This window comes from Bubalus bubalis, chromosome 2, assembly GCF_019923935.1.
Source record: "Bubalus bubalis isolate 160015118507 breed Murrah chromosome 2, NDDB_SH_1, whole genome shotgun sequence".
Classification (NCBI taxonomy): Eukaryota; Metazoa; Chordata; class Mammalia; order Artiodactyla; family Bovidae; genus Bubalus; species Bubalus bubalis.
In genome coordinates this window covers 31,426,903-31,452,316 of record NC_059158.1, presented here as the reverse complement: position 1 = coordinate 31,452,316, position 25,414 = coordinate 31,426,903, and the positions used below count along the sequence as shown (strand labels likewise).

Sequence of the window (25,414 nt, the reverse complement as noted above, 5' to 3'; positions counted from 1 at the left end):
AGGGAAACCTGGCCCAAGAGCCATGAAACCAAATCCCAGGATGGCTCTCTAGAAACCAGCCACATGGAAGTCGACAAAAGCAGAAAACCCCTTTCATGTCACTGACACGGGTGTCAAAGTGTTCAGACTGGGTATCTACTTCCAATTTCTTACTTAGAGAGGAACTCAAAGTTGCTGATGGTTCTGACTGTGAGAATTCTGTAGAGCCAGGGTTCCCAAGCTAAGGGGGATATGCAGGGAAATATAAACTATAACATAATAGATAAAATGGAAAGTAATATGTCCCACCCACATAAGATGCCATACTTTCCAGGAAGTTCCCCATAGTTATTCAGGGGCAATGGGGCTTCATATAGAAGTCTGTGAACTTGTATAGACCCGCCCATGAGTGTTAGTTTCCTAGATGGAAATGAGTAAGAAGCATATAGTTCAAGGCCTAGTCAGCAATTAAACCTCTCCACCTCCAAATCCTCACTTCTTAAAGTAGAGACAATTTCAAAAGCACAAGCCTCAGATTCACCCCCACAAAACTAGGAAACGCTTGGTCACCTTCAATGCTTGGAAGTCTTTCTCTATGAAATTTCCGGGTACCTTTTCAAACACAAATCTTTGCTAATATGCATGATTCACAAATTAGAAAGGCTGAAGTTTTTATTTTTTTAATTTTTGAAATGTTTTTTCTTTCTTTCTTGGGTCGTGTCAGGTCTTAGCTGCCTCACATGGGTCTTTCATCGAGGTACGCAGACTCTCCGGTTGTGGTGAGTGGGCTCTCTAGTTGTGGCCCACGGGCTCCAGAACACGTGGGCTCAGCAGTTGCAGCATGGGGGCTTAGTTCCCCGACCAGGGATCAAACCCAGGTCCCCTGCATTGCAAGGCGGATTTGTAACCACTGAACCACCAGAGAAGTCCCTAGAAAAGCTGAAGTTTTTAGAATATACTTTTCCAAGAGACTGATCAAAGAGTTCTGCCTTAAACACACAGATAAGACAAGGATTAAACATACTCCAACTACTCAAGTAACAAACACCTAATATTTATTAATAAATTAGTACACTTGAAGGCATTTTTCTGATATCAGTCCCTCACCATTATACCCACAAACCCCACCCACACAAAGGGAGTCCACACCACCTTTGCGTTAGAATCCATCAACTGAGCATCAGACAGCACGTCTATAAATGGGAGCAGAGTTGCAAATATATCAGGTAAGAGTTCTTACAGCTGCAGCCATTTTTAATTAAAGTGATTGAATGAAGGAAACCCACCAAGACCAAGGCCTTGAGGGCAGACTGGACCTATTGACTATGTGTGTATAAAAAACAAGACATCTTGTCAAGCAAAGCTGGGCAAATTCCCTTTGGAAAAGGTGCCGGTTGTCACCAGCACTTCAATTGTGACTTTCCAAAGTGCAGCAATAGGTTCCAGAACAGCTCAATCCCTAAACGATGAAGTTCAAGTTCTTTGGTGGCCTGGTTGTCAAGCCACTCGAATAGTAAAGTCGTGATGGCTTGTGAGGACTTCATGTCTCCAGCCCAGAGCAGATTAGCGTAAGGGGAGCACAAGTAATCAAGCATTCAACACGGTGTCCAGGTGAAAACCATACAATCAGCAACAGTGTGGTCAAGTTTCAGCCATGAATATGAACTATCCAAAAAGGCATATTAAAAAGATAACTCAAAATCTAATTGCATTACAGTAACTCAATGGGGTCTTACATTTCTCGAACCTTTAAGAAAATCCATAAATGACGAATAATAAAATAGTAATAATAAAAGCAGAAGTGGATTTTGAGACACGAAGATGACTTATAGCATTCATAAGATGCCATGACACTTTTGAGAAGTTAAGAGCCTCACAATCCAGTGTGTGAGAAAAGCCACACTGCCTTTGTGGTTCATTAAGTGAATTTAAAGTGCACAGAACAATTTTGAGAATACATACAAAGGCAAAAGAGAGAAAATAGGGAACCTAAAAAAAAAACTTCAGTGGTGGATATTCTGAAACAGTCGAAAAGGCTTATATGCTAATTTCCCAGATGGGTTTTTAAAGAGAAAAAACTCAAAACACTGGCCATATATTCCGTTAAACACACACGCGCGTACACACACACCAAAAAAATAAAAATTAAAAAAGAAAAAAAAAACACCACCCTGCCACTAAATTGAGTAATTTCCAGAGTGCAGTATTCCTCGTGTTCTACAACAGGTCCGGAAGGTGACTATAAACAGAGTCCAGGAGGGTCTGGCTGGCTTCCTGGCTCTTGACTCCAATGATCTCAAAGAGCCGATCCAGCTTGTCCTCGGCCTGAGGAGTTTCTTCAATCACCCGCAGCTCCTCAGGGTTCAGGATGTGGAGCATGTCATCAAAAATAGGCTGCAAGTCGCAGGGGTCCAGGCGCACCTGCCGCAGCACTGTGTCCTTCTTTTCTGCAGGGAAGAGAGGGGAGAGGACAGCTGTAAAGGGACCGCGTTAGGGAACAGGAGGGTTAAGGTGACAGTGATCCCCTCCCCAGGCTGTCCCCACCCCCGACAAGGTGAGGGAGTGAGGCTCTGGCACATTGTAAACAACACGGTGGGTTTTGCCAACATTGTGCATAAGATAACAAGCAAGATTGGCCTAAGGATCTGCTTGATTGGGTTGTTGATGGAACATGACATTTTGCCTGGACTCAAGTGACTTCTAAGTTCTTCTAAAACTCAGGAGGATGCTGAAATACTTTAAAAAACTTAAAGAAATGTCACTACTTTTCCCATCTGTAGTGTGTGTTAGTAAGCAAAGATCAGCCCAGTCTTTCCCCCACAAACATTCCAAGTTAATAATCAGCTTATCTGACTTTCTAATTACATTGTTATATTTTGGGCTTCCCTGATAGCTCAGTTGGTAAAAGAACCTGCCTGCAGGAGACCCCGGTTCAATTCCTGGGTCGGAAATACCTGCTGGAGAAGAGACAGGCTACCCACTCCAGTATTCTTGGGCTTCCCTTTGTGGCTCAGCTGGTAAAGAAACCACCTGCAATGTGGAAGACCTGGGTTCTGGGTTCGATCCCTGGGTTGGGAAGATCCCTTGGAAAAGGGAAAGGCTACCCACTCCAGCATTCAGGCCTGGAGAAGTACATGCGGTCGCACAGAGTTGGACACAACTGAGCGACTTTCACTTTGTTATATTTTAAAAGTAAACTTCTAAGAGCCAAGGCACATAAATAAAATAATGCTTTGTTGGGTCATATCTTAAAATGGGGTAAGAACTAAACTATTATTACCATTATAAAATGTATTCTCTAAAAGATAATATGTACCAAATTACAAACCAAAATATAAATCTTTATAAGAATAAATATATGACTATATAAAGTATAAAATATAAACATGTAAAATAGAATATATTTTATAAATATGTAAACTATAACAACATAAAATATAGCCCTTTCAGTAAAATATAACTGGTGTTACCCAAACTAGGAAATTTCTAACAAAAGTCAGTCATCAATATAGTATACCTGTTAATTCCCTACCCTGCTACTCAGAACTGCAAGTAGCAGATTATTTACCAAAAGCGTCAGTCCAGAATCTTTAAAACATTATTTGCAACCAAGCTTAACAGAGCGAATTTTAATTTGAGTCAATAAAATCTATACTCCAGACTCTCAAGATAAGTTATACTTTAAATCCCTGTGTTCTACCAGCCTGGTAAATAATTTGCAAAAAGTAAAGAAGAAAACCCTGCCAGACTACACATTATCGGACTTTCCCCGAAAACACTTGATAACATCATGAGGACTAAGGGTGACTGATACTCCTGGACACAGGCTCCCGGCCAGACAGGAGGGGCTGTAAAGATTTTCCAGGCAGGTCCCGGGTGGGTAATGACGTAGTTTCTCCCAGGCTAGCCTCACCTCAGAGGCCAGAGTAGGTCATTCAGTTGATCCTACTCCTACTGGAACGAGGAACTGATAGACGGAGAGATCCCAGGGGCTGTTCTGGAGGAGACTTAAGAACGAACGCGGGTTGCCAGCCATCTGTACCTTTGGTTATAAAGGAGCCGTTCCTGCTCAGCGCGGAGGACCCGCTGGAAGTGGAGTCGCAGCGAAGAAGGGGCTCAGACTCATCCACGAAGAAGCCCTTGTTCTTGTCCAGAGGGGACGGTTCCACTGTCAGGAGCGTGGAATTCTCAAGTTTCGTGTTGGGGCTGGGGATCGGGCTGGGGCTGAGCGGGCTGGGGCTCATGGGGAGAGCCAGCTTGTCAGTGTCCAGCTGTGGGAAGAAACAAACCATTGTGAACTACATAGTCCAAAATTATAGAAATTATAATGGACAAGAATCTGAAAAGGAATATATATATATATATATATAACTGAATCACTTTGCTGCACACCAGAAACTAACAGAATATGGTCAATCAACTCTGCTTCAACTGAAAACATAAACATAAAATTTTTAATTAAAAAATTATAGAGAAAAATGAAATTAAAAGCCCTTTCCAGACACTTTTTGTTCCACTTAACATTTTATAGAGAAATTCTCCCATTTTGACAGTCCATAACTTACATTATTGCTATCTAGCAATACATACACATATACTCATAAACCCTTCAAAATACACCTGAGGATTATGTATGAAGATTAAAAATGAGGAATTATGTGTATATCAAGCTGTTACCTCACAGGAGTGTAACTAGACAAGAAAGTGAAAAGGAAGATCCCCAACTTAAAATATAATTTTGTACCACTGGAAATAGGTTAGATAATATACAGCATATTCTTGTCTGTTTCGAGATGAATTTGTGTGCCCCTAAAACTCATATGTTGAATTCATAACTCCTGATACCTCAGAACATGACTATTTTGGGAGACAGGACCTTAAAGAGGTAATGAAGGTACAACTGGGCCCTCATCCAATGTGACCAATGTCCTTGTAAGAAGAGATGAGGACACGGACATACAGAGGGGAAGCCACACGAAGACACGGAGAAGATGGTCATCTTCTGCACACCATGGAGAATCAACCCTACCATTTTTATCTTAAACTTCTAATCTTCAGAATTGTGAGAAAATACACTTCGGATGCTTAAGCGTCCCTGTCTGTGATAGTTTATCATGGCAGCCCTTGCGAACGAATATACTGTTCTCTTTACAGGTAAGGAAAGAGGCCCAGAGAAGATAAGTGACTGTCTTCAGGGCACTCAGCCAGGAAGTGGCAGGACTCAGACTAGACCCTGCATCTCCTGATTCCCATTTCAAACTAGCTCCGGGACTCAATAAAACTGCGTCAAAGAATGAGAACAGGAAAACACCAGAGGCAAAAGCAGCTAGAAAGAGAAAGGGAGGACCACCCCTCTGAAACCAGTGGATGGGCTCTTAAGGATGTAGTGGAGACCATGAAGCTCGCATTCCAGGGTGGGGGGCACAGAGACAATCACAAGAAAGCCACCAAACAAGATGATTTCAGACAGAGACAGTGAGCATCATGACCACTTTGGCTGGACATCGAGACTGGATTTTAGGGAGGCAAGAATCAACGAGTGGAGACCAGGTAGGATGGCACCACGGTGGCCAGGTGAGGTATAATCGTGGCTTGTACCAGGATGCACAGGGAAGATGGGCAGAAATGACAAGTAGTATCACCCCATTTTGCAGGTGAAATGACTGAGGCCCAAGAGGGCACACAGATCCTGGGAGAAAGCCAATGTTCAGCTCAGCCCAGCTGGTTATCTCTACTTGCCCTTGTCATTTGACACCATAGGTTAGAAATGTGGCAGGCACTGGTGGCATCTCCCAGTCGGTTGACTTATCTTTTTATTTGCTCTTCTGGCTGGGAGGGATATCCGGGAGCCAGGTGGCCAGATGACACAGGGCAAGGTTCAAGGGATGATGTGTGCTCTTCCCAGAGCTGTTAATCACCCTCATTATAAACCTCATGACTCGACTCCATGCATGTCAAGTGAAACACTTTCAAGTTCCTCAATCAGGAGGACACTGACCCTCATCTCAAAGCGTGACGCTGACCAGTGGTAAAATGCACAAAGAAAAGCACAACTGCTTCTTTGACAACCTCTGAGCCCAGATAAATTCTTGCAACTGAGTGCAGATTCTGAAGACCTCTGATGATGGCACGTCTAATGTCCCAACAGCATCTGTCCCCTGTACAAACCACCAACATCCTGCTTCTGCTTCCAGTGCAAGCTTAAGATTTGGGTAACATGCATTCCCACCAGTCCCCTTCTGATCCACAGCCGAGCTTTACGGATAGTTTTGTTTTTTTTTTTTTAATGTGGACCATTTTTAACGCCTTAGTGAATTTGTTACAATATTGTTTCTGTTTCATGTTTTGGTTTTTTGGCCTGAGGCATGTGGTATCTTAGTTCCCTGACCAGGGATCTAATCTGTACCCCCTACACTGGAAGGGCAAGTCTTAACCACTGGACCACCAGGGAAGCCCTTATAGATATGCTTTGAAGATCTGAATTCATTAGGCCTTGGCATGTGCCCCTCCTCCTTGAAAATGCACATGGCCATTCATGAACTCAATTAGACAAAGAACACTTGTCTACACTCCAGTACCCAGATAAGCCAGTCAGCCAATATATATAGTGCGCTATTCTTGCTTTAAAAAGAAATTCCCACCCACAAGTCACATGCCAACAGACTAAGAAGTCCACCCACCTGTTTCCTGAACTCAGTTCATTATTTAATTTCCCCCCCATTTTTACCAAAGGATCTTATCAGTGGAAATTAAGCACATGATTCCCAACACAATTTGGAAAGACAGAATGCTGAAGCGGTGCTGTCCAATCATTAGCAGTGAGTCGAGTGAATGGGAAAATGCCACCAGGAATGGTTTTAGCATCTCCACAATAGCGCTCACAATCGACTGTTTGACAAGCATCTTTCTAGAAAATCAGTTTTGCTACCAAGTAGAGATATCTGTTACTAGGTACAAGATACACAGTAGTTGGTTGCATTCCAGATTTCTCTAGAGTTACCTGCATTTTTTTGCCTATCAGAAAAAAAAAAAGAAAAAACTGCCCCTAGAAACTTCTTTCCTCCCTTTATTTTCCTGTTGACAATATCTATCAAAATTGGTTTGCAACACTGAAACTCAAACAGTGTATTACCTGTGCTTTCTCTAACAAGAAATTGAGGCTTGGACTTCCATGGTGGTACAGTGGATAGGAGTCCACTGCCAAAGCAGAGGACATGGGTTTGGTCTCTGGTCCGGGAAGATGCCACATGCTGTGGAGCAACTAAAGCCTATGGTCAACAAATACTGAGCCTGTGCTCTAGGGCCTGCGAGCCTCAACTACTGAAGACCAGGCGCCTAGAGCTTGTGCAACAGCGGAGCTACTACAATGAGAAGCCCGATACTGCAACGAAGAGTATCCCACGCTCACCACAACTAGAAAGCCCCCATACAGCAAGGGAGACCCAGTGCAACCAAAAATAATAAACAACAACAAAAAAGAAATTGGGGCTTCAGGATGTGTGTAATAATTAATTCTTTATCAGTTCAGAAAGTTCATGGTTCAGTATTGAGTTTATAGCAAATAAAGAGCACTTATAAAAAGATTCAGGTACTAAAAAAGAAGACAAATGCTCTAAACAAGAAAGCCAGATGTCTACAGAAACAGGCTATATCCTCCTGGAAAAGATCTGAACATAAACTTATCAAAATATTCACAAAAGAGATCCTGAGTAACTTAGTTTATTCCTTTTTCTTCTTTAAGCTTTCCAAATGCTCTACAGGGACATTAACTTTTTTTCATTAATTCTTTTACTGAAGGATAATTGCTTTACAGAATTTTGTTGTTTTCCGTCAAACCTCAACATGAATCAGCCATAGGTATACATATATTCCCTCCCCTTTGAACTTCCCTCCCATCTCCCGCCCCATCCCACCCCTCTGTATTGATACAGAGCCCCTCTACAGGGACATTAATTTTTATAATTAGAAAAACAATGTTATTTTTAAAACACACTCACCACTGGTAAGTGTGTTTTCCCTCTGTTAACTTGAAAATGTGGCTATAATAGTTCTTATTTTTATTGACAGCCATGGAACAGGACAGCTGGAAAATCATCTACTTGACTGAGCACCTCTCTGTACTTTTCTTAAGCGTTCACAGGTACAGAAGGACAATAGTCCTCCCAACTTATTGCAGCGAGGCAAATACTGACTTAAAGGCCTCTGGGAAAACTTGGCCAGTAAAGGCAATGGATCCACCAGATAGCTATCTGAAGTTCCTTTGGAGAAACTTGAATAGTAGAGTTGTTTTTGCTCTATAGCCATGAGGTAATCATGCTAACTTAGAAGACTCAGTTGAGAAGTAAGGGTTAGACAGAAAGACAGACCAAAAAGGGGGAGGGAGCAGGGACTGTGAGGAGAGAGCTTCCCAAGTAGCCCAAATCTATATGGGTCTATGGTGTGAAGTTCAAGACCACACGATTTGACATAGACTCCCCTCTTCACATACATACATTACCATAGATGAAACAGATGATCAACAAGGACCTACCATGTAGCACAGGGAACTCAGTATTCTGTAATAACATCTACAGGAAAAGAATCTAAGCAACAATATCACAATATATGTGGATGTATAACTGAATCACTTTGCTATACACCCGAAACTAACACCACATTGTAAATCAGCTAAACCCCAATGATTTTGGCCAAATGAACCCCAAATGTTCTCCTGATTAGTTTCCATGCAAATGCACTCTGTCCTTCCAGATACTGTATTTATTGGTCCAAACTGATAAGAAAAGAGAGATAAGTGGTTCACCGTACTTGACACCTGAGTCATACCTAAAGCTTCACTGCTGACTACTTGCCTTTCTGATTTACCAGAACCACTGAGTACAAGGAACCAACCAAAGAGATTAGGTACACAAGCTATTGACTGAGATTTGTGGCCTTGAATGTTTCTGGGTTACAGAGGCTTGGGCAGCGTTGCTGAGAACAATGATGTAACTTGTCCCAGGTAGCACCGGAAAGAGCAAACTCTAGTTTATTCTTGCAACCCACCCCTCCCTCCCTCAACCAGCTCCCCAAATCCACCTGCCCATTTTGGGTGTGCAGTCAAATCACAACCTGAAACGGAAGCTCAAAACTCACTCCCCTCTTAACATACATACACTACCATAGATAAAGCAGATGATCAACAAGTACCTACCATGTAGCACAGGGAACTCAGTATTCTGTAATAACATCTACAGGAAAAGGATCTAAACAACGATATCACAATATTCATGGATGTATAACTGAATCACTTTGCTATACACCCGAAACTAACACCACATTGTAAATCAGCTATACCCCAGTGAAAAATTAACTCTCCTCTTTTAATATCAAACCAAAACTCACTTCCCTGTTGACTGGCCTTTCCTAGGATGACGCACTGTGGAAGCCTGACGTGTTTCTCCAGCCCCAGGGATGGTGGAGCCGTGGATGCAGAAGATGTAGTTATGGCGAGGGTGGTAAATCAACAAAACAAGGGTTTGAGAAGACTTTGCTTCTCTCCTGTGATGGAACAGCATCCCTGAGGATACTCTGCAAACATGAGAGGGTGGAGGACTCCAGCCCCAGAAGCCTTCTTTTCAGCATGTTTCATGATCTTCATAGCCAGCTCCTAAGAATCAAAGTCATGCCAATCCTGGAACATCATGGCAAGGGAAGAAAAGAAACCTATGGATAACTAGCTGTGTGGTCTTAGAAAAACCTTGTCCCTTTTCAGACTTGTTTCCTCATTTCTAAAAGAATAAGGTTACTCTAGGTCATCTCTCGTCACAGTGTCTCGCTTATTGTTTGTCTCACCACGGCTTTTTCGTTCTCTCCCCTCACCACCTGCAGACCCCCCAGCTCCCTTTCTCCTTCCAAGTTACTCCCACTGGTTCCTCAACTAAGCTTTAGCACTGAGTTATTTTCAATTACTACCCAATTACAATCTCCCCGTGGTTGTACAATCTGTTTTCATAAAACTAATTAACAACTTTGACGCATCAGTGATCTCCTGAAATGAAGCCTTAATTACCCAGCCTGAATGCCCCTTGCCAATCTGCCAAAATGGTTCAACTTAACCCCTTGGCTCCTGGCATCACCCAGTCAGATTCCATAAGACCCTTCTCTCTCCCCTCTGTAGCCAAATATGCCTAATAGGGTTAAGGAGAAAGCACCTTACAATCAAAAGTCTCCCTTCCAACTGAACCTTCCCTCCAGATTTCATCCAATACTTAGAAAGTAGGAAGAATTCTTATGCCACATTTGTGAAAATTTCTATCGCTTAAAGATGGTTTTCAAAAACACATTTGCTAAATTCAATGGAAACTAATTGTTATTCCATCTGAGTTGACCAGCTTGTTACTCAGTTCCAGTAAACAAAAAAGGACTTAAAAAAACGTCATCATCAATGCTCAGCTAAATGATGCAACACGAATATACAAATCTATTTGATGCTAAGGTAGCTCTTATTAGCTCCATTTTACAGATGAGCAAACCATGGCTCAAAGGGGTTTAAGTAACCTGCCCAAGATGACAGAAGCCACTGTTATTTTCTCCAAAGCTCCAGATGTGATTCTAATGAGCAGCCATGTTTAAAAACAACTGGACTATATGGTCATCTTTTACTTTCATTGTTTGTTTACTTTTTCTGTTTCATGTTTAGTGCTCCCATCTCATTTACGTTCTCCAGTTTCTCTGTCTCTCGTTGTTGTTCTTTTTCAAGCTTTTATCAAGTGTAATAGAAAAGCATTTGTACACACAAATACATAAATAGTATTATAATGTAATATATATTTTAGAAAACTTCTCCATTTTTGTCTAGCTAAAAAATTTATGACATTTTGATTCCACTTGTTTAACTAAGTATGACTAGAATACTAAATTTCTAATTTATATTCACTCAAAATTTCGATACAGTTCCACTTATTCAGACATCTCGTGTTACTGCTAAAAGGCTAGAAAGCTTACTATCTAGTGATTTAAAAAAGAATTGAATGAGGTTTGAAACTTCTAATCCAATTCTGAGAATATACAGAAATACTATGTTGTAAAAAAACACAAAAAACAAAAAAAAAACAGGAAATTAATGTGATACAGTATTATTAACTAAAATACAGATTTTGATAAAATTTCACTCACACAAAAATATGATGTCACAATTACATTTAAAATATATTTTAAAACTGTGGGCTTCCTTGATGTCTCAGTTGGTAAAGAACCCGCCTGCAATGCGGGAGACCCCAGTTTGATTCCTGGGTTGGGAAAGTCCACTGGAGAAGGGATAGGCTACCTACTCCAGCATTCATGGGCTTCCCTTGTGGCTCAGCTGGTAAAGAATCCACTTGCAATGCAGGAGACCTGGCTTCGATCCTTGGGTGGGGAAGATCCCCTGAAAAAGGGAAAGGCTACCCACTTCAGTATTCTGGCCTGGAGAATACCATGGACTGTACAGTCAAAAGAGTCGGACACAACTAAGCGACTTTCAGTTCAGTTCAGTTCAGTTGCTCAGTCGTGTATGACTCTTTGTTACCCCATGAATCGCAGCACGCCAGGCCTCCCTGTCCATCACCAACTCCCGGAGTCCACCCAAACTCATGTCCATCAATTCGGTGATGCCATCCAACCATTTCATCCTCTGTCGTCCCCTTCTCCTCTTGCCCTCAATCTTTCCCAGCATCAGGGTCTTTTCAAATGAGTCAGCTCTTCCCATCAGGTGGCCAAAGTGACTTTCACTTTCACTTAAAATCTGTAGTTGTTTCTTAGAAAATTAAATGAAGAATTCTCATGTAAGTCCGCAATTCCACTTATGCATATGTATCCAAAATAATTGAAATCTTGGAATTAAACAGATACTTGTACACCAATGTTTAGAGCAGCCAATTCCCAATAGTCAAAAGGTGCAAACAGCCTAAATGCCCATCAACAGGCTAATAGTTAAACAAAATGCTGTTTATACATATAGGGAATATTATTCAGATTTTAAAATGGAATGAAATTCTGATACATGCTGCAACATGGATGACCCTTGAAACTGTTAATGCTGAATGAAACAGACCAGACACAAAAGATTAAAAATTACATGATTCTACTGATAAGACACACATAGAATAGGCAAATTCACAGAGACAGAAAGTAGAACAGTAGTTACCAGAGACTGAGGAGCAAAGATCATGTGTCATATTCAATGGGCAGAGAGTTTCAGTTTGGGATGATGAAAAAGTTCTGGAGATGGATGATAAAGGTTCACAGCACTGGGAATAGACTTAATCCCTCTGAATTATACACTTAAAAATGATTAAAATAGTAATTTCACGTTATGTGTATTTTACCACAAAACTTCAAAAAAAAAGATCAGGTTTGATCTAGTTTTCATCCAAGTTAATCCTCTTTGCTGTGTCATATCACTTGCCTGTCTAGACTCACTGTATTTACAGATACTGACAAACTCTGTAAACTCAATACAAAGATATCACATGACCACAGGGAGTTGCTCTGCCCTGTCCATCAGACTGCAGGAGCCAGAGGACCCATAACTCAATGGCAGATCTTGCACCCAGGCTGGATGGCTGCCCGGAGGTAAAGATGAGAGATTATGTAAATACCAGATACTTCAACTGTGGCCAATAACCTTGTTTTCTATTAGAAAATATTTCAGATCCCAACAGACCAGTGACTACTTAAAAAAACACAGATTCAATTTCCACTAAAGGTCTATCTCAAATGAATTACAGTCACAAATAAAGAGATAACTACAACTATTTAAGGATGATGATATTATCTCAAGCTTGTTTCCCCCACTCTCCCAGCTGCCAACATCAAATTAAATTTCATGACCTTTGATAGGTCTACGTAGGTATGTAAGACCGGGTTCTGATAAAAAACGAGCACTTTCCTCCTTACCATACAAGTATCTCTTGATACTGGAATCTATGTGGTTCCTATGTTTAGAGAAAAGGAATTCAGATAATAAGAAAGGTTTTGTTACCCAAAGTTATGTGGTTCCTGGACTTCAGATCTAAATGAGAGTTCAGATAATGATGGTTACCAGCCCCACCTCCTCAAAACATGTACCTGAATCTATTTAATTCCTAAGTTCAGATACTAAAGAATTCCTGTACAAGATGATTTCTCCTTTAAAAAAAATCCCACCTCCAATAAAAGGGGAAAATTTCGTTAAAGTCCCTGCTGATAGGAAACAGTGACTTGAATAAAGTCACTGTTTCCTATCAGCAGGGACTTTAACGAAATTCTGAGTGTGAATTCTTGTTTCAATACAATCCAGAGAAAGGGGTCATGAGAAGTAGCAGCCAAGTTTACTCAGGAAAAATTTTTGCAAACATAAAGAAAAAAGAGGAAACTGAGAAGACGATGATTCCTAAACCTTTAAAAGAAAGGTTGGCAGTTCTAACAAATTTGGAGGGAAGTCTTACAGAAAGAAACGTGGAGTGGAAATATACATATACACATACACACACATAAACATAAATAAAGCAAAGATGTCAAAACATAATTTTCAATCTAGGTGGTAGGTTATGCATGTGCGTTGTACTATGCTTTAATTTTTCTTTGTTTCCTGAGTCTTTTTTTTAAAAGGGCGGACAATAAATACATAAAGAAGGGCTATGGGCCAAATAACCTGAAGGCAAAAATTCCCCAAACTTTTCCTAAGCTTCTGACTGTTAACTGCTTTGTCGATCTTCCTTCTTAACTTCTCCCGCCCAGCCCAGATTATAGGAAAGGGAAGCAAAGAGGGGCTTCTATTGCATAACTAGGGGACAGAGCTAACATTTAAATCTAAATCATCAACTGGCAAGCGATGATTGCCACTAAGACACTGGCAATGATTGCAGCTAAGACACTGCAGCCTTAATGCTTTCTAGATCTCCTTTCTAGAGGTCAGGAGATGGAAGCAGCAACAGAAGTACAATGTCAAGATGCCAAGATGTTCAAGGTCCCTGGGAACCCCCGTGCCAGACAACAGAGGTGGCAGAGTTGAGTGAACACTAAAATATGCATTTCCCAGGTGAGCTGCAAGCCAATAGCAGAACGTGCGGAACAAACTCACCCACCCTCAGGAACCTCTCAGGATTAACTTGACCCAAACATGCCAAAACCACTCGAGTATTATTTTGAAAGACACCCTCAACCCACCCTAGATTGGTCCAAGCACAGAATAATTCAAAAATTGTGTTTCAACCGCAACCTTACTTAAGATTCTATATAAACATCAGCCCAGGTTATATAAGCATCACCAACTCAATGGACATGAATCTGAGCAAACTCCCAGAGACAATGAAGGATAGGGGAGCCTGGCGGGCTACAGTTCATGGGGTCGCAAAGAGGAAGACACGACTTAGCCACTGAACAATAACAGGTTAGCTGGCCATGGTGAGTTTCTCCTTTAAGCATCTCAAGCCCCTGCCTTGACTGGCAGTCTTATATAGTCTTATATAGACTATACATAGGCTCTTAAATAGTCTTATATGTGGTGGTTTAGCCCCTAAGTCGAGTCCAGACTCTTGCAACCCCATGGACTGAAGCCGGCCAGGCTCCTCCATCCATAGGCTTTTCCAGGCAAGAATACTGGAGTGGGGTGCCATTTCCTGCTCCAGGGGATCTTCCTGACCCAGGGATCAAACCCTGGTCTCCTGCACTGCAGGCAGATTCTTTACCAACTGAGCTACGGCCAGGGAAGCCATCTGTCTATAGTCGTATATATACATGCCATTTGCTAATCCCGATCTTAAGAGTTCATTTCAAAACTGAATCCCAAGGGCTAAAAAACTAGCCACATTTAAGCCAAGGTGTGGTTGCTAGCCAAGGCTTGCCTTAAGCAAGAGAACTTAAGAAAATTGGGTGCGCAGGGTAACAGGCACAGGAAGCCACAAGCAATGCGGTATAAAGCTGCCAGAGCTGGTAAGAACCAGCTGGCTCCGGAGGGAGGCGCGGAGGGCGTGGCCGCCCAGCTGCGGAGCGCGTGTGTGTCTGCAAGCTGTCCAGGCTTCTGACATCAACCCTGAGCTGACTCACCAACCGGCTTTCTCAAAAAACGGAAGTGAGGAGAGTAAGTCAGGGGGCGCTCCCTGAGTTCACAGCTGGAGCCAGCTCACAATCAAATACATCGCCCAGCCTTACAAGGGCTCAGCCCCCATCATTACAGGAGGAGTTGGCCCTGTTGGAAACGACAGGTTTCCCTAAACCTCACTCAGTGAGACCTATTGCTCATTAGGAAGCCTTTCCCACAAAAAAAAAAAAGTCTTGGGACTACTCTAATCACGAAAAAAAGATTGCAAGAATCATAACCTTGCCTTAAGACACGATAGAAGTATCCAACTATATAAAAAGAGGTCTGGTGAATTTAAAATTTGCCAGGTACCTGTGTACTTAAGATATGTATAGACACCTATTGTGCAGTAGCTTTGATCCTTTAATTGGGGTTTATTAATCCTATAGTAGGCTTTCCAGGCGGTGTGCTTAGTCGAGCTCGACTCTTTGCGACCCCATGGACTGTAGCCCACAGGCTCCTCTGCCCACGGGGGTTCTCTAGACAAGAATACTGGAGTGGGTTGCCACACCCTCCTTCAGGGGATCTTCCCAACCCAGGAATTGAACGCTGGTCTCCCGCACTGCAGGCAGATTCTTTGCCATTTGAGCCACCAGGCAACCCTGCACTCCCCCTCCCCCCAGGTGGTGCTAGTGGTAAAGAACCCACCTGCCAATGCAGGAGAGGTAAGAGATGTGGGTTTGATCCCTGGATCAGGAAGATCCCCTGGAGGAGGGCATGGCAACCCACTCCAGTATCCTTGCTTGGAGCATCCCATGGACAGAGGAGCCTGGTGGGCCGACGGAGGACTGAAGCGATTTAGCATGCATGCAGACAATCTTATGATATTGATCCACCCAACCAGAGGCTGAGGTATTGTTCCAAAGGGCCTTTGGTAGCTGCCAGTAAGTTATTTTAATATTTGTCTTAAAGTTAACAAGTATTATAATGAAATAGTCTACATGATGCTAAATAAAGGCTTTAGAATGGTTTTTTAAATAAGTGTGGACAGAAAATAATTTCATAAAAACACATGACCTTGAAATAAGTAGGCTGAAGCTGATCTTTCTGACTAAAATTCTCTGAACTTCCCAAATCTGATTAAATTAGTGTCATTTAATAAAAATCTTAGTTGAATTTATGCCATTAGAATTAGACTATATGTGGTACACAGTGCATGGTACAGGTGCAAAGGGATTTCTGAAAATAGTTTCCCCTCACTAATCAATGATGTCAGCTTCTCATTTTCCTTCCAGTGTTAACTGTTACCAACTCCCCATGTATTCTTCCAGAATAGTCTACACTTACACCCATCTGGTAGGTACATATATTCTTCACCCTATTCCAGAACTTCTCTTTCATTCTTTACAATTTTTTTTACAATATGGTGGCACAGTTTAGGTCCATACTGTTCTGTACCTTGCACTTTTTTGTTTAAAAATGTTTCTTGAGGTTAAGCACATAAAGAGCTGACTCACTGGTTTTGATAAATGCATACGGTTCCACTATATGGATGTTCCAGAGCTGACATAACCAGTTCTCTATTGAAGGGTATTTGTGTCGCCTCTACCTTTTTGTTACTAGCAAGTGATGCTACAATGAATAATGTACCTGCACCATTCTGCACGTATGTAGGATGTATGTAAGGATATACGTCGGATGAGGTGGAGGAGGGGTGGATTGGGGGGTTGGGATTAGCAGATGCAAACTACTACATAGAAAATGGACAAACTACAAGGTCCTATTGTATAGCACATGGAACTATACTCAATATCCTGTAATAAACCATAATGGGAAAGAATAAGAAAAAGAATGTGTGTGTGTATATTATATATATATATATATATATATAGAACTGAAACACTTTCTTGTACAATAGAAATTAATACAACATTGATTTACAATATACCTCAATAAAGTAAATTTTAAAAAAGAACATATGTAAGATGTATTCCTAGGAGTGGGCTCCATGGTCAAAACACATGTATTTTAGTACATGCCAGATGGCCCTCCACTGGGGCAGGCTCCTGTGCACACCCATTCGCCATGGATACTGTTCCACCTTCTTTATTCCCTTTACAACACAAGAGTGGAGTTATACCTTTCTCTTTTTGCCAGTCTAAGAGGTTAACATTGCATCTCAGTGCAGGTTTCAATTTGAATTTTTCTATTTTGAGCAAGGTTACAAAAAAAAAAATCCCTATACCTTTAAGAGCCTTCAGGATTTCTTTTCTGTGCACGCGCTTGTTCACAAACCATCCATTTTTCTTTTGGATGGTTGGTTTCTTAATTAACTTGCAAAAATCCTTCATTATTAAAGGAAATTAACCCTATATTGCAAACAACTTTCCCAGTTATTATTTTGTCTTTGGTTTGTATATGGTGTTTTCTGGCTCATATACATATTAAGTAGTTGAATTTTTCTTGTATGGCTTCTGTGTTTCATATCATTCTCAAAAGACACTTACTTATTGTGTAAATAAGTGATTATAAAAACCAAACACTTCCTCCATCTCTTTCCCTAGTACTTTTTTCCCTAAGCCATTTTAATGGTTGGTCATTTCAGCCTGCCCCTGACTCAGCCCAAACTGTGGATAAATCAAAGTTTCTTCTGTTAAAAAAAAAAAAAAAATTAATGGGGAAATCAGAAATGACAGCTGTCTCTCCCCCAAGGAAATGGTGAGGAATAAGCAATTACCAGATGGTGCTAGTGGTAAAGAACCCGCCTGCCAATGCAAGAGACAAAAGAAACTCGGGTTCGATGCCTGGGTTGGGAAGATCCTCTGGAGAAAGGCGTGGCAACCCACTCCAGTATTCTTGCCTGGAGAATCCCATTTTCAGAGGAGCCTGGCGAGCTACAGTCCATAGAAGCACACAGAGTTGGATACAAATGAAGCGACTGAGTACGCACGCACAAGTGATCAAAACAATGAAATTAACTAGTGTACAATAAAGCCTACTGCTGACTGAAATATAATTCCTTAACAGTCAGTGTATATGCTTTCGGCACTTGGGTTATAACAGATGAAGAGACAAGTCTCATGAACATAGGATGGAGAAGCCAGGCCAAAACCGAAAGATATTAAACTTTGTCTGAATATGAGTTTTGGCTTTAAAAAAACAAAATATGACATCCAGCACTGGTAATTCATGGAGAAAACAAGCTTCTTTTCACAATATTGATTCTGTTTCTCTCGAATGCACTTTTTGAGGAAGCCAGTAAGGATGTGGATTAAAGGGGCAGAAAATAGTTTTACCTCCCACTCCCCATCTCTATCATCCACCGATAGACTCAGCCTTTTCTGAATGTAGAGACACCGTCCCAAGAAAAAAAGAAAAGCCCATTTCGAGTCCTCTGTATGGCCATTTCACAGAGGATATTCCAACATCTGGCTCACACATGCACCCCTCCTATAAAATGCCAGCATCTTGAGCGATGATTCTGTTTTTGTGTGTTTTGGTGTGTGTCTGTTTTGTTTTTTTAATATAATTTTGAAAGGTTACTTTTCATTTACAGCTATTACAAAATATCGGCTATATATCCTTTTAGCCTATCTTACACCCAATGGTTTTACCTCCCTCTCCCCATCTCTTATTTTGCTCCTCCCTGCTTCCCTTCCAAACTGCTAGTTTGTTCTCTATTATCTGTGAGTCTGATTCCTTTTTGTTGTATTCACTTGTTTGGTGTATTTGTTTAGATTCCACATATAAGTGATTTATATAGTGTTTGTCTTTCTCTGTCTGATTTATTTCACTAAGCGTAACACCCTCCAAGTCCACCACGTTGCTGCAAATGGCAAAATTTCATTCTTTTTTTTAATGGCTGAGTGGTATTCCATTGTATATAATGTGTGTTTTCATTTAGTATCTCTAGTGCCTAGTACAGACATTGAAACAAAATGGGTGTTCCTTTAATGTTTGCTAAATAAATTGCTTGTGTCAAACCATCCCACCTTTAAAGGCTACTAAAGGGACTTCCCCGGCAGTCCAGTGGATAGGACTCTGTGCTTCTACTTGCAGGGAGCACACGTTCAATCCCTAGTTGGGGAACTAAGATCCTGCATGCCACGTGGTGCCACCAAACACAAAAATTCATTAATAAAAATGTAAAGGCTACTAAAAAAAAAAAAAAGAAAGCATGTCTAAGTATGTGTGTGTTAAGGAGGGAGGGTATAGCCAGTCCCAAGATCCCAAGAATCTGTTTCCCAGACTTTTCTATCACCTGTCACACTTCAAACGCTTTAACATGTCTGAAATTGGGCTGTATCTAACAACTATAATTCACAATGTTTTCATTGCTTTCTTAGTGGTACCTATAATAATGGTACATACATGGCTGACACAGCTTTCAACAAAATACAGAAATATATGTTAATTCTAATACCTGTTTCTCACAGGGCCATGAAGCTTGCTAGATGAAAGCAGATGCCAAGCACCTAGACAGTGTTTGGGACACGGCAGGTATGTGGCAAACACTGGTTCACTTTCTCCATAACATGCATTTACAGAAAGTAGAGTGCTATTGCTTAAGTCAAAAAAGGAGTGTATGGAATTCAAATTCCAACCATAAAACAGTAGCTAAGATGTACTGAGCCCCACTAGTAGATGTCAAGTGCAGGCCTGGGCATGTACAATCATTATCTCTACTATTTACATGCTATTTCACCAGATGTTTATGAGACAAAGGTCTAATTGTTGGTTATGTCAGCTCCTTTTGCTAGTTCTTGGAGATTCAAAGTTCCAACCCCTGCACTTGATATGAAGTGAGACACTGAAGCCTCATTCTTGCACCTTTCCTATTACAGAACAATGAATGTTCCGATAAGCTTGCTACTGAACCAAATGAAACAAAATTCCAAGTAAAATACATGTTCTTCGTATACTCAAAAGTTTGAGAAGACCTTAGTGTAAAAAAAACAGATGGGGCTCCCTAGGCAGAAACCTCATGAGAAAGTCTTGGACAAGAAGACCAAAATATAATCTTGAAAGAAATTAGAATCTGTCCTAAAAAAAAAAAAAAAACCAAACCTTTCAAATAGAAATGTGCCAAAGAACTAAATAGACATTTCTCCAAAGAAGACATACAGATGGCTCACAAACACATGAAAAGATGCTCAACATCACTCATTATCAGAGAAATGCAAATCAAAACCACTATGAGGTACCATTTCACACCAGTCAGAATGGCTGTGATCCAAAAGTCTACAAGTAATAAATGCTGGAGAGGGTGTGGAGAAAAGGGAACCCTCTTACACTGTTGGTGGGAATGCAAACTAGTACAGCCACTATGGAGAACAGTGTGGAGATTACTTAAAAAACTGGAAATAGAACTGCCTTATGATCCAGCAATCCCACTGCTGGGCATACACACTGAGGAAACCAGAAGGAAAAGAGACACGTGTACCCCAATGTTCATCACAGCACTGTTTATAATAGCCAGGACATGGAAGCAACCTAGATGTCCATCAGCAGATGAATGGATAAGCAAGCTGTGGTACATATACACAATGGAGTATTACTCAGCCATTAAAAAGAATACATTTGAATCAGTTCTAATGAGGTGGATGAAACTGGAGCCTATTATACAGAGTGAAGTAAGCCAGAAAGAAAAACACCAATACAGTATACTAACGCATATATATGGAATTTAGAAAGATGGTAACAATAACCCTGTGTACGAGACAGCAAAAGAGACACTGATGTATAGAACAGTCTTATGGACTCTGTGGGAGAGGGAGAGGGTGGGAAGATTTGGGAGAATGGCATTGAAACATGTAAAATATCATGTATGAAACGAGTTGCCAGTCCAGGTTCGATGCATGATACTGGATGCTTGGGGCTGGTGCACTGGGACGACCCAGAGGGATGGAATGGGGAGGGAGGAGGGAGGAGGGTTCAGGATGGGGAACACATGTATACCTGTGGCGGATTCATTTTGATATTTGGCAAAACTAATACAATTATGTAAAGTTTAAAAATAAAATAAAATTAAAAAAAAAAGAAATGTATACATTTGTTCTTATTTTCTAGGTATATTGTGGTGGGTTGAGTACCCTTATCTTCTGATGTTATAATTCCTCATGCACACTTTTATTACAACACTTGCCTATGCCACTAAATTGTCATTATTTGCACACGTGTCTCCATCTCGGTGAGTGAGCTGTTGAAAGGCACACACCTTTCCTTCTTTACATAGTACTAGGCACACAGTTGCTGCTCAACAAAAGATTATTGACTAACTGAATGAAACCATGGAGTATGACAATAAGTAGAATGGTCTGAAATGTCATTAAATGTTTAAAGGCTTCTTCATAGGCCTGGCTCCTTTGTACACAACCACCACCTTAAACACAAGCATTGCTCAAAGTATCTGGCCTTTCGTGTGTCAGCATGCCTTTACAGGGTCGGCTTCTCACCATACTGCAAGTTCCCCAGAACCCACAGTCACACTCTGCAAATTAAGTAACTTGACCTGAAATGACCCCCATGCAGTGGCCACACAGCAGAAGTCAGGGGCTCGATACATGCCAGTTTAGCTAACATCTCAAGGCCTTAAGACAGTAATCCCTGTTTTCTAAGAGACGGTCAACTGGCAAGTTAAGGACAAATCTGAAAAGCCAAAAAGTCAACAGCTAATGGTACAGCTGGTATTTGCCTCCACTCGCCCTCACTATATTAAATTTCTGAGAAGAGCTGCTCTCAGACAACGTAGATCAAGACAGCTGCATCCTGTAGCTGATAAAAAAAAAATCAGTAACTATAGTTCCTTTTTCAGCAGAAGCAGTGGTACTGTCCTCACAGACAGAACGCCAGTGCTCATCATCTCACGGTTAAGATTCTCCCAGCGGATTATACAGAGCAAAACCACTCAGTCTCCAACACAGAGTCCACTATGGTTGAGAGAGAGAAAACTCTGTCCCTGGGACCGAGGTCTCCAATGTGGTTTCTGGAAAGGATTAAGAATTTCTAACAAAGAATCATTCTACTACGTAGACATTAACCACAACAATACTGGTTTCAGATTCACCAGTTCATCAATAAAACCATACATTACAGTATGGTTTTAATCTAGCTAATCTCATGAAAGGAGGGAGAGAGGGCTGAGACACCCTAAACCCTCTGCCTGATCAACACCAACCCTTTATATTTGTGAATCTCTGGTCAAAGCAGGCAGCTAAAGTGATGCTTTATACTATTTTAAATGATTGTGGTTGTTTTTAATATGATCATTCCCTTTTATTGAAATGCAGCTGATTTACAACGTTGGGTTGGTTTCCGATGTACAGCAAAGTGATTCATTTTCACAGATACTTCCTTTCTCATATTCTTTTCCATTATGGTTTATTACAAGATATTGAATATATTAATAGTTCCCTGTGCTACATGATAGGACCTTGTTTATCATTTTTAAATGTACATAAAATTCCTTTTCCCTCCCTTTCGCAAAATGAAACTCTAAAGGAAGGCTGGGAAATTCAAATTACCACGACTTCTGAACCTAGCCAGTAAGCATCATTTTCATATGCTACGTTTTTACATCCCATAGTTTAACAAGCCATTATCTGATTTAATGCTAAACAAAAAAAAAATACCACTTGATTTCCCATTTTAAATAGAAAAATAGGAGACAGAGAAATCATTTGCCTAAGGTTTCCTATAGAGAAAGAAGCAAGTCCAAGATGAGGGGGGAAGAAAGGAAAACCAGTATACTGGGTAAGCCTATTTGAAAATAAAAAGACACACACACACACACACACACACACACACACACAAACCAGCAACAACATAAAAGGAAACCTAGAAATCCAGTTGCTCAATTCTGTATCCTTTTTCTAACAGCCCTTGAAAGAGCAGGCCGTTGTCTACATACACCATCCCCTTTGTTTCTTCACTAGAGAAAACATTCCTGCCAGCCTAGGAACACTCACTCAGGCAGTACAAGAATAAATATTTACAACTAGCTGGAATTTCCAGTTCTTGGGCACTGAATGCAGATGGCAACTCTCATGCTTAACCGTCTACCCATCGAGCAGTCTTGAACTTGGCAGTCTCTCCCTATCCGACACTGAGTAACCCTTGGTGTTCAGGATTTAAAGAATCTATTGATATGTGAGTTGGAGCTAGTCAAGAACATTCTTCCATCTCTCTTGCCTCTAGAGCCTGGGAATAATTGCAGTGATTCACGCTAAACATTCACCAAGGGTTTTCTCTGGGTCACACTCACCTAATTTCACAATAGCTCAGAGGACAGGCACTAAGGGTGTTCCCATTTTCTCATGGAAAGACTGAGTCAGTGATGCCACGTATGTGACCAGGACAGGAATTTAACCCGGTACACTCTTCACACTGACATCCTGACTTGGAGCCTTTATGTTGATAAACTGCACACCCACCAATTCCCTCCTCCCTCCCTCCTGGGTTTACTCCCTTAGATAAAAGATGAACACCTTTCTTCCCTTCAACAGCAGGTTTCTCTGACAGCAATGCCTCTGTCTTCCCTTGTCTTTGCATTGCCCAAAGTGCCTGGCATAATAGTGCCCATGCAATTTGTTATGTAATACAGATTTAAAAATAAAATTGCATCCTCTCCCTTGCTATTTAGCAGGGGAAACTTAAACTTGAACCAGAAAGTACTGAAAGAAAAACTGTCCAGCTTAAGTTCCATTTTTCCGGCTCTCCTTCAAAAACAAAGCCCAAATAATGCAATTTATTGTAGTCAGTGGGCATTTTCCTGATGAAGAAAGACAGAGTTTATTGCTGGAAACCAACGCTAAGTATTCTTTAGGCCAAAGAAAAAGGATCTCAGGCAGACATGGGGAATGAGCAACAGAAAAAAAATCAGTAAGCAGGTAAATCTACATGGAGTATGACCGCGTAAAATCATAATAATTATGCCTTTGGGAGGCTAAGAAATGTGTAGTGTTAAAATGTATGACAGTAAGTCAGAAAGAGAAAAACAAATATATAATATCACTTAATATATGATATCCAGAAAAATAATACAGATGAACATATTTGCAAAGCAGAAACAGAGACACAGGCATAGAGAATGGACATATGGATACTGGCGGACAGACTGGGAGACTGGGATTGAAATATATACACTACTGATGTTATTGTTTAGTTGCTAAGTTGTGTCTGACTCTTTGTGACCCCCTAGACTGTAGCCCACCAGGCTCCTCTGTCCATGAGATTTCCCAGGCACGAATACTGGAGTAAGCTTGCCATTTCCTTCTCCAGAGGATCCTCCTGACCCAAAGACTGAACTGTATCTCTTGCATTGGCAGATGGATTCTTTACCAGGAGCCGCCAGGGAAGCCCATACACTATCGATACTATTAAAATAGATAACTAATGAGAAACTGCTGTATAGCATAGAGAACTCTACTTAGGGATTTGTGGTAAACTAAATGGGAAGGAAATCCAAAAAAGAGGGGATATAACTGATTAATTTTGCTGTACAGCAGAAATGAACACAACATTGTAAAACAACCATACTCCAATAAAAATTATTAATAACTTAAAAAAATAAAATGTATGACAACAAAACACAAGAGGGGGATAAATATGTTTAAAGTCTTTTAGGGCTGTTGTGTTGTCTGGAAAATAATAAAAAGTACACATTTATAAAACAGTTCATAATTTAACTGTGTGTTGTAATCTCTGGGGTATCCATTAAAAGTAAAGTAAAAAAAAAAAATGTGTACCTAAGAAGTTAATGAGAGGAAAAGTAGAATAATAAAAACACCCTATTAACAAGAAAGGAAAAGGGGAAGAGAACAGATAAGACAAATATAAAAAATAATAAGATGGTATATTTAAACCCAAATATATGAGTAAAGAAAGCATTTTTAAATTACATTAAAAAATGTTACCACACTGAAATTTTCTTAACAACAAAACTGTTAGAATAGATTTTTTTAAACCTTCAATATATTTACTTACAAAAGGCTTTCTTTATAAGACACAGGAAAAAAAAGTTAAAGGATGGAAAAAAGAGACAACATACAATTTGGAAAGTTGTATTAGGCTTTTGTTTTGTTTTTTAAAGAGTTCTGGCAAAGTCCCAGTAATTTCCAACTACTGTCCTTTGCTGATTGTCTCGAAAGTTCATGCCTGGGAAGGAAAGAATAGAGATGATTCTGGAAGGCTGGGGTCCATTTTGTTATTGAACTTGAAAGAAGAGCGTCCTGAGAAACTCAGGCCACACTTCAGATAAGAAAAGAGTCAGGCAGGTGAATGAATAAACAAACTGTGATACACTCAGACAATGAAACAGCACTAAAAACAAATCCACTATCAAGTCATAAACAGACATGGAGGAAGCTTAAATGCAGACGCCTGAGTGAAAGGAGTCAATCTGAAGAACACCCCATG

General features: G+C 40.7%; 1 protein-coding gene across 1 annotated transcript in view; it reads right to left on the bottom strand.

Moving 5' to 3' along the window:
* Positions 1–1,012: 1,012 nt before the first annotated feature.
* TNFRSF21 (TNF receptor superfamily member 21) overlaps positions 1,013–25,414 on the bottom strand; it is a 66,513-nt gene continuing 42,111 nt past the window's right edge. The window contains exons 5-6 of the mRNA XM_006076119.4: positions 4,022–4,250; positions 1,013–2,426 (exon numbers count right to left, since the gene is read on the bottom strand). Of these exons, the coding sequence (XP_006076181.3) occupies positions 2,197–2,426; positions 4,022–4,250 (459 nt within the window). The 3' untranslated portion in view covers positions 1,013–2,196. The remainder of the gene's footprint in view (positions 2,427–4,021; positions 4,251–25,414) is intronic.